Genomic DNA, 17241 nt, shown 5'->3' with positions numbered 1-17241 from the left:
GATGGGATTGTTGGTTCGTATGGTGTTGTGAGATCTGTTGGTACTGTAGTGGTGGTTGCTTTAGTCGTTGGAGAAGTGACTTCAATGGTCGTTTTTTCAAATATTGCGGTTGTTTCTAAAGCTTCAAAGGTCGATGTGGCAGCTGTGGTTGATGTGGCAACATCCTTTGTTATTGTAGCAGCTGAAGTCAATTTAGCTTTGCTTGTTGGTTCGTATGGCGTTGTTCCCTCTGTTGGTACGTTAGTGGAGGTTGCATCAACCGTTGGAGAATTGACTTCAAATGTCGTTTTTTCAAATATTGCGGTTGTTTCTAAAGCTTCAAAGGTCGTTGATGGCGCTGTGGTTGATTTTGCAACATCTTTTGTTGTTGGGGCAGTTGAAATCATTTTAGCAGTGCTTGTTGAATCGTACGGTGTGGTTTGTTCTTTTGGTATTGTAGTGAAGGTAGGTTCAGCTGTGGTTGGAGAAGTGACTTCAACTGTTGATTGGTCAAATATTGCAGTTGTCTTTACAGCTCCAACGGTGGTTGATGCAGCAGTGGTGTTTGTGGCACCATATTTATTTGTTGGAGCAATGGAAGTCAATATAGGTCTGCTTGTTGATTCGTATAGTGTAGTTTGCTGTTCTGGTACTGTGGTTGAGGTAGCTTTAGCTGCATTTGTCTTTTCAGCTTCAAAGGTGGTTGATGTAATGTTGATTGTTTTGGCAAAATCTTCTTTCGTTGGTGAAGGAGAAGCTGATGTGAGCCCGTTTGATTGTAGATAAGGTGTGGTTTTTTCTATAGGCAGAGTGGTAACGGTAGTTTTAATTGTGGATGGAGACCCATTTTCTGTTGTATTTATGCCCATTGTGGTTGTTGATGTACTTGGGTTTTCTAATGTGGTTAAAGCCCCAGCAGTTGCAATACCCGTTTGCTTTGTTATTGAAGCCAATGTAGCTATAGGTGTAGAAGTTATGGTATGTTCTTGTGTTACTGAGCTCGATATGGCTTTAGGGGTTGTTGAAGAAATCACTTGTGTTGTTGTTTTGTCAAATGCAGCAGTTGCTGATGTGGTTGTTGTTGTTTTAACATTTTCAATTGTTGGTACAGATAAAGGTGATGAAGGTGTGTTTGTAGCTTTCTGAGGTGTATTAACTTCTGGTGTTCCTACAGTTTGAGATGTTTCAATGGTTCTTAAAGAAGTGACTTGGACAGTGGATGTATTTGGAGGCAGAGGTAAAAGTGTCACTGGTGTAGTTGCTAGTGTGTCAGCTTGGGTAGTTGTTAATGAAAGAATAGCTAAAAACAAAACAAAAAAGATTATTTTAGCAAACTGAGTTGTAAAGATGTTCTTATCATTACAAATGTTTCTTTTTTCTTACTTTCATCAAGCACAGTGATGGAGTTTTTGTCAATGGTGAATTCTGTGATGTTTGATCCTGCATTAATCAAGACATCAGCAACATCTGTGTTGTTTTCACTTGATGTTGAGCTAAATGCAAGCTCAATGTTGTTGACAATTGACCCCTTGCTGCAAAATGATAAATATTTTGTCATTCCCACAAAACATGAAAACTTAAAGATTAAAAGCTTCTTTAAAATAACAAAATAGGAGAAAATAATGAAAGAGGTTGGCGATACCTGAAGGAGATCACTGTCAGGTAGATGAATGAGGTAAATGCCTGTCTGAAGAACGGCTCAAGCTGTAGTAAGACAAAAGCATGTGATTATTTATGTGTTTAAAACAAAACAACTCACCTGATATATCTTGAACAGATTGAACTGATCCTAGTCAAACAACCTGACTAAAGTTTTTCAGTCAAGCTTTTGCGTCCTACACTTTTTTTGTTTAACTTTATCCCTTAGTATGCGTAAACTAATGAAATTTTCCAAAAATAGAATTTTTTTTTCTTGGAAAGGCCTGTAAGTTTTTACCATTTTAGTCATTTATGTTTCGGAGAAGATTACATTTTGAGTTAAGTTCTTATTTTCTGAGGCAGTGCTCATGTACGTTACAATTTTAAAATTAGATATACTGTGAAAAAAAGAAAAAGAAAAAAGAATGCTTCTTCTGATACGGTCAAGCTAAGCTAGCAGAATTAAAAACAATGTACTGGAGCATTTGGATGAATTTTTAAATATGTGCACTTAAACTCATAAACTTTACTACTTACCAATTTGAAAAAAAACTGAGGGATTTCAATGGGATGTAGATTAAGACAGGAAGCTTAATAAAAGTTTTATTGTTGTATGAAATAGAATTATTTCAAATACATAAGTGAGTTTTTTTCTCAAGAGAAATTCAGTTTAAAAAACATTTTTTGACAACATAGCTTTTTGACTCATTTTGTGGTTTAGATTATATATTTTTACACTAACGACTTCCTAGTTTTATTGTTTTTACAGTCAACTAGTATTATGTTCAGAATAAGGATAAAAGAAACTTACTGTAATTTTCATCAGATTAGCCCGCTTCTTAAAGGCTGTTGATGATGGATCTTCCAAATCAGTTATGAATGTCTCTCCATCAGATCTAAAGGAAACACTCTTTTTCTTTACAGTCACTGCTTTTGTGGAGGTTGTTGTTGCTAATTTGGTTGTGGTGGTCTCCAGTGTTGGTATTGCAGCATTTGTGGTTGTTGGGTTAGCTTCTGTCAAAGTTGCCCCAATGGTGTGTGTTGAACGTTGAGCCTCAGTTGTGGAGCTAGATTCAGCTGTTGCTGCTGTAGTTTGTTCAGTTGTGCTTCCTCGTAATGCTGATGTGACAAAGTTGGTTTTAGCATTTGTTGGAGAAGGGACTACTGTTGTTTTGTCAAATATTACAGTTGTTGACTCTACAGGGTTCAGTGTGGTTAATGGAACAGTGGTTGATATGGCATTATCTCTTGGTGTTGGAGCAGTTGAAGTCAATTCAGCTGTGCTTGTTTGTTCGGCAGGTGATGTGTGCTCTGTTGGTACTTTACTCGAGGTAGCTTTGCCTGTTGTTGAAGAAGTAATGTCAGCTGTTGTTTTTCCAAATATTGCAGTTGTCTCCACAGGTTCAAAAGTGGTTGTTTCTGCAGTGGATGATGTAGCAACATTTTTAGTTGTGGGAGCAGTTTGAGTCAGCTTAGTTCTGCTTGCTGGTTCATATCGTGTTGTTTGCCCTGTTGTTACTGCAGTGGAGATAGCTTCCACTGTTGGAGAAGTGACTTCAACTGATATATTAAATATTGCAGTTGTTTCTTCAATTTTAATTGTGGTTCCTTCAGCTGTGGTTGATGTGGCAACATCTTTTGTTGTTAAGGCAGTGGAAGTCAATTTAGCTGTGCTTGTTGGTTCATATGGTGTTGTTTGCTCTGTTGGTACTGTAGTGGTGGTTGCTTTAGTCGTTGGAGAAGTGACTTCAATGGTCGTTTTTTCAAACATTTTAGTTGTTTCTAAAGCTCCAAAGGTCGACGTGGCAGCTGTGGTTGATGTGGCAACATCCTTTGTTATTGTAGCAGCTGAAGTCAATTTAGCTTTGCTTGTTGGTTCGTATGGCGTTGTTCCCTCTGTTGGTACGTTAGTGGAGGTTGCATCAACCGTTGGAGAATTGACTTCAAATGTCGTTTTTTCAAATATTGCGGTTGTTTCTAAAGCTTCAAAGGTCGTTGATGGCGCTGTGGTTGATTTTGCAACATCTTTTGTTGTTGGGGCAGTTGAAATCAATTTAGCTGCACTTGTTGCTTCGTATGGTGTTGTTTGCTCTGTTGGTACTGTACTGAAAGTAGCTTTGCCTGTTGTTGAAGAACTTGCTTTAGCTGTTTTTTCAAAAATTGTAGTTGTTTCTACAGGTACAAGAACGGTTGTTTCAGCTGTGGTTGTTTTGGCAACACCAATTGTTGTTTGGGCAGTTGAAGTTATTTTAGATGGGATTGTTGGTTCGTATGGTGTTGTGAGATCTGTTGGTACTTTAGTGGAGGTGTCTTCAGTTGTTGGAGAAGTGACTTCAACGGTCGTTTTTTCAAATATTGCGGTTGTTTCTAAAGCTTCAAAGGTCGATGAGGGAGCTGTGGTTGCGGTGGCAACAGCTTTTGTTATTGTAGCAGCTGAAGTCAATTTAGCAGTGCTTGTTGAATCGTACGGTGTGGTTTGTTCTTTTGGTATTGTAGTGAAGGTAGCTTCAGCTGTGGTTGGAGAAGTGACTTCAACTGTTGATTGGTCAAATATTGCAGTTGTCTTTACAGCTTCAACCGTGGTTGATGCAGCAGTGGTGTTTGTGGCACCATATTTATTTGTTGGAGCAATGGAAGTCAATATAGGTCTGCTTGTTGATTCGTATAGTGTAGTTTGCTGTTCTGGTACTGTGGTTGAGGTAGCTTTAGCTGCATTTGTCTTTTCAGCTTCAAAGGTGGTTGATGTAATGTTGATTGTTTTGGCAAAATCTTCTTTCGTTGGTGAAGGAGAAGCTGATGTGAGCCCGTTTGATTGTAGATAAGGTGTGGTGTTTTCTATAGGCAGAGTGGTAACGGTAGTTTTAATTGTGGATGGAGACCTATTTTCTGTTGTATTTATGCCCATTGTGGTTGTTGATGTACTTGGGTTTTCTAATGTGGTTAAAGCCCCAGCAGTTGCAATACCCGTTTGCTTTGTTATTGAAGCCAATGTAGCTATAGGTGTAGAAGTTATGGTATGTTCTTGCGTTACTGAGCTCGATATGGCTTTAGGGGTTGTTGAAGAAATCACTTGTGTTGTTGTTTTGTCAAATGCAGCAGTTGCTGATGTGGTTGTTGTTGTTTTAACATTTTCAATTGTTGGTACAGATAAAGGTGATGAAGGTGTGTTTGTAGCTTTCTGAGGTGTATTAACTTCTGGTGTTCCTACAGTTTGAGATGTTTCAATGGTTCTTAAAGAAGTGACTTGGACAGTGGATGTATTTGGAGGCACAGGTAAAAGTGTCACTGGGGTAGTTGCTAGTGTGTCAGCTTGGGTAGTTGTTAATGAAAGAATAGCTAAAAACAAAACAAAAAAGATTATTTTAGCAAACTGAGTTGTAAAGATGTTCTTATCATTACAAATGTTTCTTTTTTCTTACTTTCATCAAGCACAGTGATGGAGTTTTTGTCAATGGTGAATTCTGTGATGTTTGATCCTGCATTAATCAAGACATCAGCAACATCTGTGTTGTTTTCACTTGATGTTGAGCTAAATGCAAGCTGAATGTTGTTGACAATTGACCCCTTGCTGCAAAATGATAAATATTTTGTCATTCCCACAAAACATGAAAACTTAAAGATTAAAAGCTTCTTTAAAATAACAAAATAGGAGAAAATAATGAAAGAGGTTGGCGATACCTGAAGGAGATCACTGTCAGGTAGATGAATGAGGTAAATGCCTGTCTGAAGAACGGCTCAAGCTGTAGTAAGACAAAAGCATGTGATTATTTATGTGTTTAAAACAAAACAACTCACCTGATATATCTTGAACAGATTGAACTGATCCTAGTCAAACAACCTGACTAGAGTTTTTCAGTCAAGCTTTTGCGTCCTACACTTTTTTGTTTAACTTTATCCCTTAGTATGCGTAAACTAATGAAATTTTCCAAAAACAGAATTTTTTTTTCTTGGAAAGGCCTGTAAGTTTTTACCATTTTAGTCATTTATGTTTCAGAGAAGATTACATTTTGAGTTAAGTTCTTATTTTCTGAGGCAGTGCTCATGTATGTTACAATTTTAAAATTAGATATACTGTGAAAAAAAGAATGCTTCTTCTGATTCGGTCAAGCTAAGCTAGCAGAATTAAAAACAATGTACTGGAGCATTTGGATGAATTTTTAAATATGTGCACTTAAACTCATAAACTTTACTACTTACCAATTTGAAAAAAAAAAACTCTGAAGGATTTCAATGGGATGTAGATTGAGACAGGAAGCTTAATAAAAGTTTTATTGTTGTATGAAATGGAATTATTTCAAATACATAAGTGAGTTTTTTTCTCAAGAGAAATTCAGTTTAAAAAACGTTTTTTGACAACATAGCTTTTTGACTCATTTTGTGGTTTAGATTATATATTTTTGCACTAACGACTTCCTAGTTTTATTGTTTTTACAGTCAACTAGTATTTTGTTCATAATAAGGATAAAAGAAACTTACTGTAATTTTCATCAGATTAGCCCGCTTCTTAAAGGCTGTTGATGATGGATCTTCCAAATCAGTTATGAATGTCTCTCCATCAGATCTAAAGGAAACACTCTTTTTCTTTACAGTCACTTCTTTTGTGGAGGTTGTTGTTGTTGTTGCTAATTTGGTTGTGGTGGTCCCCAGTGTTGGTATTGCAGCATTTGTGGTTGTTGGGTTAGCTTCTGTCAAAGTTGCCCCAATGGTGTGTGTTGAACGTTGAGCCTCAGTTGTGGAGCTAGATTCAGCTGTTGCTGCTGTAGTTTGTTCAGTTGTGCTTCCTCGTAATGCTGATGTGACAAAGTTGGTTTTAGCATTTGTTGGAGAAGGGACTACTGTTGTTTTGTCAAATATTACAGTTGTTGACTCTACAGGGTTCAGTGTGGTTAATGGAACAGTGGTTGATATGGCATTATCTCTTGGTGTTGGAGCAGTTGAAGTCAATTCAGCTGTGCTTGTTTGTTCGGCAGGTGATGTGTGCTCTGTTGGTACTTTACTCGAGGTAGCTTTGCCTGTTGTTGAAGAAGTAATGTCAGCTGTTGTTTTTCCAAATATTGCAGTTGTCTCCACAGGTTCAAAAGTGGTTGTTTCTGCAGTGGATGATGTAGCAACATTTTTAGTTGTGGGAGCAGTTTGAGTCAGCTTAGTTCTGCTTGTTGGTTCATATCGTGTTGTTTGCCCTGTTGCTACTGCAGTGGAGATAGATTCCACTGTTGGAGAAGTGACTTCAACTGATATATTAAATATTGCAGTTGTTTCTTCAATTTTAATTGTGGTTCCTTCAGCTGTGGTTGATGTGGCAACATCTTTTGTTGTTAAGGCAGTGGAAGTCAATTTAGCTGTGCTTGTTGGTTCATATGGTGTTGTTTGCTCTGTTGGTACTGTAGTGGTGGTTGCTTTAGTCGTTGGAGAAGTGACTTCAATGGTCGTTTTTTCAAACATTTTGGTTGTTTCTAAAGCTCCAAAGGTCGATGTGGCAGCTGTGGTTGATGTGGCAACATCCTTTGTTATTGTAGCAGCTGAAGTCAATTTAGCTTTGCTTGTTGGTTCGTATGGCGTTGTTCCCTCTGTTGGTACGTTAGTGGAGGTTGCATCAACCGTTGGAGAATTGACTTCAAATGTCGTTTTTTCAAATATTGCGGTTGTTTCTAAAGCTTCAAAGGTCGTTGATGGTGCTGTGGTTGATTTTGCAACATCTTTTGTTGTTGGGGCAGTTGAAATCAATTTAGCTGCACTTGTTGCTTCGTATGGTGTTGTTTGCTCTGTTGGTACTGTACTGAAAGTAGCTTTGCCTGTTGTTGAAGAACTTGCTTTAGCTGTTTTTTCAAAAATTGTAGTTGTTTCTACAGGTACAAGAACGGTTGTTTCAGCTGTGGTTGTTTTGGCAACACCAATTGTTGTTTGGGCAGTTGAAGTTATTTTAGATGGGATTGTTGGTTCGTATGGTGTTGTGAGATCTGTTGGTACTTTAGTGGAGGTGTCTTCAGTTGTTGGAGAAGTGACTTCAACGGTCGTTTTTTCAAATATTGCGGTTGTTTCTAAAGCTTCAAAGGTCGATGAGGGAGCTGTGGTTGCGGTGGCAACAGCTTTTGTTATTGTAGCAGCTGAAGTCAATTTAGCAGTGCTTGTTGAATCGTACGGTGTGGTTTGTTCTTTTGGTATTGTAGTGAAGGTAGCTTCAGCTGTGGTTGGAGAAGTGACTTCAACTGTTGATTGGTCAAATATTGCAGTTGTCTTTACAGCTTCAACGGTGGTTGATGCAGCAGTGGTGTTTGTGGCACCATATTTATTTGTTGGAGCAATGGAAGTCAATATAGGTCTGCTTGTTGATTCGTATAGTGTAGTTTGCTGTTCTGGTACTGTGGTTGAGGTAGCTTTAGCTGCATTTGTCTTTTCAGCTTCAAAGGTGGTTGATGTAATGTTGATTGTTTTGGCAAAATCTTCTTTCGTTGGTGAAGGAGAAGCTGATGTGAGCCCGTTTGATTGTAGATAAGGTGTGGTGTTTTCTATAGGCAGAGTGGTAACGGTAGTTTTAATTGTGGATGGAGACCTATTTTCTGTTGTATTTATGCCCATTGTGGTTGTTGATGTACTTGGGTTTTCTAATGTGGTTAAAGCCCCAGCAGTTGCAATACCCGTTTGCTTTGTTATTGAAGCCAATGTAGCTATAGGTGTAGAAGTTATGGTATGTTCTTGTGTTACTGAGCTCGATATGGCTTTAGGGGTTGTTGAAGAAATCACTTGTGTTGTTGTTTTGTCAAATGCAGCAGTTGCTGATGTGGTTGTTGTTGTTTTAACATTTTCAATTGTTGGTACAGATAAAGGTGATGAAGGTGTGTTTGTAGCTTTCTGAGGTGTATTAACTTCTGGTGTTCCTACAGTTTGAGATGTTTCAATGGTTCTTAAAGAAGTGACTTGGACAGTGGATGTATTTGGAGGCACAGGTAAAAGTGTCACTGGGGTAGTTGCTAGTGTGTCAGCTTGGGTAGTTGTTAATGAAAGAATAGCTAAAAACAAAACAAAAAAGATTATTTTAGCAAACTGAGTTGTAAAGATGTTCTTATCATTACAAATGTTTCTTTTTTCTTACTTTCATCAAGCACAGTGATGGAGTTTTTGTCAATGGTGAATTCTGTGATGTTTGATCCTGCATTAATCAAGACATCAGCAACATCTGTGTTGTTTTCACTTGATGTTGAGCTAAATGCAAGCTCAATGTTGTTGACAATTGACCCCTTGCTGCAAAATGATAAATATTTTGTCATTCCCACAAAACATGAAAACTTAAAGATTAAAAGCTTCTTTAAAATAACAAAATAGGAGAAAATAATGAAAGAGGTTGGCGATACCTGAAGGAGATCACTGTCAGGTAGATGAATGAGGTAAATGCCTGTCTGAAGAACGGCTCAAGCTGTAGTAAGACAAAAGCATGTGATTATTTATGTGTTTAAAACAAAACAACTCACCTGATATATCTTGAACAGATTGAACTGATCCTAGTCAAACAACCTGACTAAAGTTTTTCAGTCAAGCTTTTGCGTCCTACACTTTTTTTGTTTAACTTTATCCCTTAGTATGCGTAAACTAATGAAATTTTCCAAAAATAGAATTTTTTTTTCTTGGAAAGGCCTGTAAGTTTTTACCATTTTAGTCATTTATGTTTCGGAGAAGATTACATTTTGAGTTAAGTTCTTATTTTCTGAGGCAGTGCTCATGTACGTTACAATTTTAAAATTAGATATACTGTGAAAAAAAGAAAAAGAAAAAAGAATGCTTCTTCTGATACGGTCAAGCTAAGCTAGCAGAATTAAAAACAATGTACTGGAGCATTTGGATGAATTTTTAAATATGTGCACTTAAACTCATAAACTTTACTACTTACCAATTTGAAAAAAAACTGAGGGATTTCAATGGGATGTAGATTAAGACAGGAAGCTTAATAAAAGTTTTATTGTTGTATGAAATAGAATTATTTCAAATACATAAGTGAGTTTTTTTCTCAAGAGAAATTCAGTTTAAAAAACATTTTTTGACAACATAGCTTTTTGACTCATTTTGTGGTTTAGATTATATATTTTTACACTAACGACTTCCTAGTTTTATTGTTTTTACAGTCAACTAGTATTATGTTCAGAATAAGGATAAAAGAAACTTACTGTAATTTTCATCAGATTAGCCCGCTTCTTAAAGGCTGTTGATGATGGATCTTCCAAATCAGTTATGAATGTCTCTCCATCAGATCTAAAGGAAACACTCTTTTTCTTTACAGTCACTGCTTTTGTGGAGGTTGTTGTTGCTAATTTGGTTGTGGTGGTCTCCAGTGTTGGTATTGCAGCATTTGTGGTTGTTGGGTTAGCTTCTGTCAAAGTTGCCCCAATGGTGTGTGTTGAACGTTGAGCCTCAGTTGTGGAGCTAGATTCAGCTGTTGCTGCTGTAGTTTGTTCAGTTGTGCTTCCTCGTAATGCTGATGTGACAAAGTTGGTTTTAGCATTTGTTGGAGAAGGGACTACTGTTGTTTTGTCAAATATTACAGTTGTTGACTCTACAGGGTTCAGTGTGGTTAATGGAACAGTGGTTGATATGGCATTATCTCTTGGTGTTGGAGCAGTTGAAGTCAATTCAGCTGTGCTTGTTTGTTCGGCAGGTGATGTGTGCTCTGTTGGTACTTTACTCGAGGTAGCTTTGCCTGTTGTTGAAGAAGTAATGTCAGCTGTTGTTTTTCCAAATATTGCAGTTGTCTCCACAGGTTCAAAAGTGGTTGTTTCTGCAGTGGATGATGTAGCAACATTTTTAGTTGTGGGAGCAGTTTGAGTCAGCTTAGTTCTGCTTGCTGGTTCATATCGTGTTGTTTGCCCTGTTGTTACTGCAGTGGAGATAGCTTCCACTGTTGGAGAAGTGACTTCAACTGATATATTAAATATTGCAGTTGTTTCTTCAATTTTAATTGTGGTTCCTTCAGCTGTGGTTGATGTGGCAACATCTTTTGTTGTTAAGGCAGTGGAAGTCAATTTAGCTGTGCTTGTTGGTTCATATGGTGTTGTTTGCTCTGTTGGTACTGTAGTGGTGGTTGCTTTAGTCGTTGGAGAAGTGACTTCAATGGTCGTTTTTTCAAACATTTTGGTTGTTTCTAAAGCTCCAAAGGTCGATGTGGCAGCTGTGGTTGATGTGGCAACATCCTTTGTTATTGTAGCAGCTGAAGTCAATTTAGCTTTGCTTGTTGGTTCGTATGGCGTTGTTCCCTCTGTTGGTACGTTAGTGGAGGTTGCATCAACCGTTGGAGAATTGACTTCAAATGTCGTTTTTTCAAATATTGCGGTTGTTTCTAAAGCTTCAAAGGTCGTTGATGGTGCTGTGGTTGATTTTGCAACATTTTTTGTTGTTGGGGCAGTTGAAGTCAATTTAGCTGCACTTGTTGCTTCGTATGGTGTTGTTTGCTCTGTTGGTACTGTACTGAAAGTAGCTTTGCCTGTTGTTGAAGAACTAGCTTTAGCTGTTTTTTCAAAAATTGTAGTTGTTTCTACAGGTACAAGAACGGTTGTTTCAGCTGTGGTTGTTTTGGCAACACCAATTGTTGTTTGGGCAGTTGAAGTTATTTTAGATGGGATTGTTGGTTCGTATGGTGTTGTTAGATCTGTTGGTACTTTAGTGGAGGTGTCTTCAGTTGTTGGAGAAGTGACTTCAACTGTCGTTTTTTCAAATATTGCGGTTGTTTCTAAAGCTTCAAAGGTCGATGAGGGAGCTGTGGTTGCGGTGGCAACAGCTTTTGTTATTGTAGCAGCTGAAGTCAATTTAGCTGCACTTGTTGGTTCGTATGGCGTTGTTCCCTCTGTTGGTACTGTAGTGGTGGTTGCTTTAGTCGTTGGAGAAGTGACTTCAATGGTTGTTTTTTCAAATATTGCGGTTGTTTCTAAAGCTTCAAAGGTCGTTGATGGCGCTGTGGTTGATTTTGCAACATCTTTCGTTGTTGGGGCAGTTGAAATCAATTTAGCTGCACTTGTTGCTTCGNTGGCAGCTGTGGTTGATGTGGCAACATCCTTTGTTATTGTAGCAGCTAAAGTCAATTTAGCTGCACTTGTTGGTTCGTATGGCGTTGATCCCTCTGTTGGTACGTTAGTGGAGGTTGCATCAACCGTTGGAGAATTGACTTCAAATGTTGTTTTTTCAAATATTGCGGTTGTTTCTAAAGCTTCAAAGGTCGTTGATGGCGCTGTGGTTGATTTTGCAACATCTTTTGTTGTTGGGGCAGTTGAAATCAATTTAGCTGCACTTGTTGCTTCGTATGGTGTTGTTTGCTCTGTTGGTACTGTACTGAAAGTAGCTTTGCCTGTTGTTGAAGAACTAGCTTTAGCTGTTTTTTCAAAAATTGTTGTTGTTTCTACAGGTACAAGAACAGTTGTTTCAGCTGTGGTTGTTTTGGCAACACCAATTGTTGTTTGGGCAGTTGAAGTTATTTTAGATGGGATTGTTGGTTCGTATGGTGTTGTGAGATCTGTTGGTACTTTAGTGGGGGTGTCTTCAGTTGTTGGAGAAGAGACTTCAACGGTCGTTTTTTCAAATATTGCGGTTGTTTCTAAAGCTTCAAAGGTCGATGAGGGAGCTGTGGTTGCGGTGGCAACAGCTTTTGTTATTGTAGCAGCTGAAGTCAATTTAGCAGTACTTGTTGAATCGTACGGTGTGGTTTGTTCTTTTGGTATTGTAGTGAAGGTAGCTTCAGCTGTGGTTGGAGAAGTGACTTCAAATGTTGATTGGTCAAATATTGCAGTTGTCTTTACAGCTTCAACAGTGGTTGATGCAGCAGTGGTGTTTGTGGCACCATATTTATTTGTTGGAGCAATGGAAGTCAATATAGGTCTGCTTGTTGATTCGTATAGTGTAGTTTGCTGTTCTGGTACTGTGGTTGAGGTAGCTTTAGCTGTTGTTGCAGAAACGCCTACGACCGCTGTTTGGTCAGCTGTTGCAGTTGTCTTTTCAGCTTCAAAGGTGGTTGATTTAGTAGTGATTGTTTTGGCGAAATCTTCTTTCGTTGGTGAAGGAGAAGCTGATGTGAGCCCGTTTGATTGTAGATAAGGTGTGGTGTTTTCTACAGGCAATGTGGTTACTGTATTTTTAACTGTGGATGGAGACTTATTTTCTGTTGTATTTATGCCCATTGTGGTTGTTGATGTACTTGGGTTTTCTAACGTGGTTAAAGCCCCAGCAGTTTCAACACCAGTTTGCTTTGTTATTGAAGTCAGTGTAGTTATAGGTGTAGAGGTTATGGTATGTTCTTGTGTCGTCACTGTTGGTCCTGTTTCTGGCGATGATACCATAGCTGTGGTTGTTTGGAATACATTTGCTCCTGTGGGTGGAGGTGTTGCTTGAATTATTGTGGTAATATCAGACCCCTCTGTTTTTTCCGTTACAGATGTTGGAAATAATGTGAGGGTTGTAGAGGCAGTTGTTGGGTTTGTAGGGACATTTGTTGTTTTGGAGACGCTGGTCGTAAGAGGTCTAAACATCATTGTGGTGGGCTCTTCATTTTTTACAAGTGCAGATATTGTTTGTGTAGCCATGAATGTTGTTGGAGAAAAAGCATTTTTGGAACTACTTGTGGTGAGTGTATTATCAGCAGTTTTTGCTGTGTGCGGAGGTTTCCCTGTTGTTTGTTCATATGAGGATACTGTTTGTGAAGCAGTTGTTTTTGGTTGAGGTGTTGAATCAAGTGATACCAGTGTAGTTGGCATATCACCTGCTTGTGTGGTTACAAAAACAGGTCTCGTCATTGTGGTTCCGAGTGACCCCACATCTTTTGTGTTATGACCTACTGTTATTGTAGATGTTTTGGTGGGAACCATTGTCGATGTGATTTCTTGTCCAGTTGTGGTACTTGGTGGAAAAAAAGTATTTTTTGTTGATGTCACTGTCATTGTTGTTGATTCGGATTTCAAGTGGGGGATTACAGCAGTTGTTGGAGGTTCTACTTCTGGGTTGGTAGTGGCCTTGATAGATTCTGGTGTAGATGTGGTTGTTCTTAAATAAGTGTTTGTTGGAGCTCTGATGGTTTCTTGCTGACTGGGTGTCATTTCTGTGAATACAGCTGATGTTGGAGAGTGAGTGCTAGTTTCTGCAGGACCTCCTGATGTTTTTTCAGGGGTTGAACTATTTGTTGAAGCAGAAGCTGTTATGTCAAAAGCTGTTTTTGGCTCTTTGGCCTCAGAAGTAGTAGCTGCTGCATTTTTGAATGCATCTACTGTTGCTGGTTCAGTTTTTGAGTTTGTTGGAGAAACTAAAATGGTGGTTGGCATTGTTGGGACATTGGCGGGTGGATCGTTGGTGTTTGTTGCTTCATTTTGGACAGAAGTCTGAGTTGTGTTTCTTGAAGAAGTGCTGGTTGTTTCTAAATACGTTGAGTATGTAGATGTTGACAATGTAGATGCTGATTCAAATGATCTGACATTACCTGTAATTTCAGTCAGTTAATATATTGGTTTTATTATATTTTATGCAGTGTTGCCAGATGGAGTCACAGTTTTGTAGCACAAAAGTATTCTAAAAATCCGCAGATCCCATAAAAAATGTCCTAAAAAATTAATTGGTGACTAATTAGCTGTAATTATGGATCTCTTACCCCGCTCCCCTCTTTTTTTAAAAATCAAGAATCAAGATCAATAAAAAAGAACAGTAATGGGAAAATATTATTAGGTACTAGGGGTTGTAATGGAACTAACTGTATTATCATGAACAAAAGTGGTAATTGTTTTACAATTGTAGACAGTTTTATTACAAGTCCTCACTTTCCATTTATTGTGAAAATGTAATATGGACTTAAAATTGACTTTTCATGAATTTAAGTGAGTTAAGAAAATCTTCTTGCAAGACGTAGTAAAGAATTTTTTAAGAAAGGATTTTTAAAAACCTGTTCTTGTGAATATAATTTTAAAGTGCCTAAATAAAACATTAAAAGCTAAATCAAAAAACTTATCATTGTAGTTACCCCAAAAATTATTCCTAATTTTGTGCAACACTAGAATTATAAGTCTCCCAAAAACATATACATTCATGAGACATCTAAGGTTTCTTTAATAATATCACAAAAAGCACAGTTGTATTCCTCACCTTGTGTCTTTTTAGTGTAAGTTTATGTCAGATCAGAAAACCAAATTAACATTACAAAAGTTTGAAATACGTTACATGTGAAATGGAAAGTTAGGACTCCCAAGTGCACCTGTCCACTCACCCATTCCTCCTTCCCCTTTTTCCGCCAAGACCTTATTAGTCCAAACAGGTTAAATAACAGAACTCAGGGCCAATGAGCATCTCTTTCTAGAGAGAGTACATTAGCACATTGGTGGAACTCTAACTCATGCACGGCCCATCTCAGTCTGCTATAGTACTTTAATGAGGAAATAAAACCGCAGAATCAACCCATAACCGGCCCAAATTACACCTATCTACCCAAAGCCATTTGTTTCCCGCAAATTTAGAATAAAAAAACGCCAATCTGGCAACACTGATTATGTGCTCTTTTATTCTTATAGAGGAACTTACCTATTAGTAGTATTAGTAACAGTAGGATTTGTTCAAACCCCATTGTTGTTATTTCTCTTTCCTGCAACAGAAGGACAACAAAAATGTAAAACATGCAGATCTATACATTTTCAGTGCACCATTTTTTTTAAAAGGTATTTTGATTGATAAATTGCTTCAATGAAGACTTTTTGTTAGATGTCATTGAGATATCTAACATCTGGTGTTGGTGCTGTCATCATCCCAAGTTGTTTGACTTCAATAGAGATAGATTTTTTTTAACTGATTACCTACTGTTTAAACATACTAATTGGTTGAATTTCTCTATGTAATTTAGTGAAATACAGAATGTGTGCATTATTCCTAAAGCCCTAAAGAGTTGATGATTTCTGTTACATACCTTACAAAGTCACAAAGGTGTTTTAATTTAGCCATAATGCCAGTTATGCCCTGTTCGCATCGATTTTGGTAGCTCAGGTTCCAGGCCAAAGTCTATGTAAACGCATTTATATGCACATTTATACACACAGCTTCCGAGTTTAAAACTTCTCCGTACATGTCGCTGTGCCAGTTTTGCCCTGCACATATTTTATATAATTGGTTCCAAATACATCTGCTGCACCTCAGTAATTCTCTACCTTTTGGCTTTTATTGGAGTGATTTTGTAAAGCCGTTGGACCATTCTTCAATCTTGTTTTATTTTATTATATTTTTTTTTATTGTATTTTTCCTTGTAAGTATAGGAGGAAATTGTTGATTTTTCAGGCTTGGCAGTTTTGAATTTCGTTTCCTGAATTCTTTGCATATTTTATTTGACTTGCCTCCTTTAAAGTTTCTTTGTTCTCCTACTTCCTACTCATGAGTTAATTTATTATCATTTTTCAGTTCATTTAAGTATCTTTTCCATCAATTTATCTTATTTAAAATGGGTTGTTACATTTGAATACGTTCTGTTGGCTTGAATAAACTTTATTTTTCTTTAAACTTACATATCTCAGGAGAAAACACAATAGTTTTAGCAATTATTCATTTAATTGTATTCTATACAATGGGATTAAGTAGATCTTTTACCTTTTGTCTGCATAAGAAAATGAATAGCAATCAATTTAAACATAAATAACATAGCAATAAACAAGCAATTAAAACGTGTATGAAGGCATTTTACATCAGATCCTTTGCTAAACACTGCCCCCCTGTGGCAGAGAAAAACAAAACTGTCTTATGTAAAGTAGAACAGCAAACCTCACCACCCAGTATTTTTTTCCTCACTATTACTTTTATCCAATTTCTTCACAGCTTTTTAAATATGTTTTTATGTGGGACACAAACTATGTTTTCACATCATAAAACATTTTAGCAGTTATGAGTGGTGAGGTTCACCGCTGGTGAGGCACTGACGCCATCAGATTTACAAACATATGTGCCCTAAAGTGTAACTTATTCACTATTTGATTGTTAATGAATATTTATTTTCAACATTTTTCTTCAGTTTACAAAGCAGCATAAAAAAAATCACCTATGCTGTGTTTATTAATTTACTTTTGCTTATAAAGTCTAGTTTCTTCTGAAGAAACAGATGAACAATCTGCAGAGGTCTTCCTATTCTTCTTCAGTGTTAAAAGTCTCTCTGTCTCAATGAAGATCACTGCCAATGATGTGTCTCCACAAATTCTTGAGTTTAAGGGTTTAAAAATGTAATCTTCCATCTAGAAAATTATGCTAAACACTTGACTTGCTACCATTAATTTTGTTATTCTTTAACTGCGGTATCACATACTCTGGCCTCACTAGCGCCCTCCGGCTTTCATTCATGCGTACTGCAGTTAGGCAGGCGTACTGTCTGCCTCATCTAGTGTATTTTTAAAACACAATTTTAGCGGATAAAAAGACTAATTGAGTCACAAATTGGCCCCAATGTAATCAGGCAGTTTGTTAGAAGTAGAAAAATTAAGGAATTAAAAATAAAGCGACTTTTATAATGATAGAAAGGCCGAAAAAGCAAATTTTTCCCCCCAAAGAAATGTTGAAACTCCACACATAAAAAAGTAATCATAGAATAGAATTTAAAAAGCAATATTGGATTGAAAAAGTATATTTATCTTATGTAATTTTTGGGGT

The 17241-nt window shown here is 37.3% G+C and overlaps 2 protein-coding genes across 2 annotated transcripts; both read right to left on the bottom strand.

Moving 5' to 3' along the window:
- Positions 1-6557: 6557 nt before the first annotated feature.
- LOC112156306 (mucin-5AC) lies at positions 6558-8882 on the bottom strand. Its single transcript, XM_036216919.1, has 3 exons — positions 8708-8882; positions 7585-8624; positions 6558-6629 (listed from the first exon to the last, which is right to left on the bottom strand). Exons 1-3 carry the CDS (start codon positions 8880-8882, stop codon positions 6558-6560), a joined length of 1287 nt encoding a protein of 428 aa, XP_036072812.1.
- A 1407-nt stretch (positions 8883-10289) lies between these two features.
- On the bottom strand, positions 10290-14837 carry LOC118600133 (mucin-5AC-like; the record flags this gene model as incomplete). The annotated part of the gene is made up of 2 exons (XM_036216918.1): positions 14834-14837; positions 10290-11716 (listed from the first exon to the last, which is right to left on the bottom strand). Coding segments are annotated over exons 1-2 (1431 nt in total), but the record flags the coding sequence as incomplete, so codon positions are not given.
- Positions 14838-17241: the final 2404 nt, after the last annotated feature.

Source organism: Oryzias melastigma, linkage group LG18 (assembly GCF_002922805.2).
Source record: "Oryzias melastigma strain HK-1 linkage group LG18, ASM292280v2, whole genome shotgun sequence".
NCBI classification, from domain to species: domain Eukaryota; kingdom Metazoa; phylum Chordata; class Actinopteri; order Beloniformes; family Adrianichthyidae; genus Oryzias; species Oryzias melastigma.
This window is presented reverse-complemented; position numbering and strand designations above follow the sequence as displayed.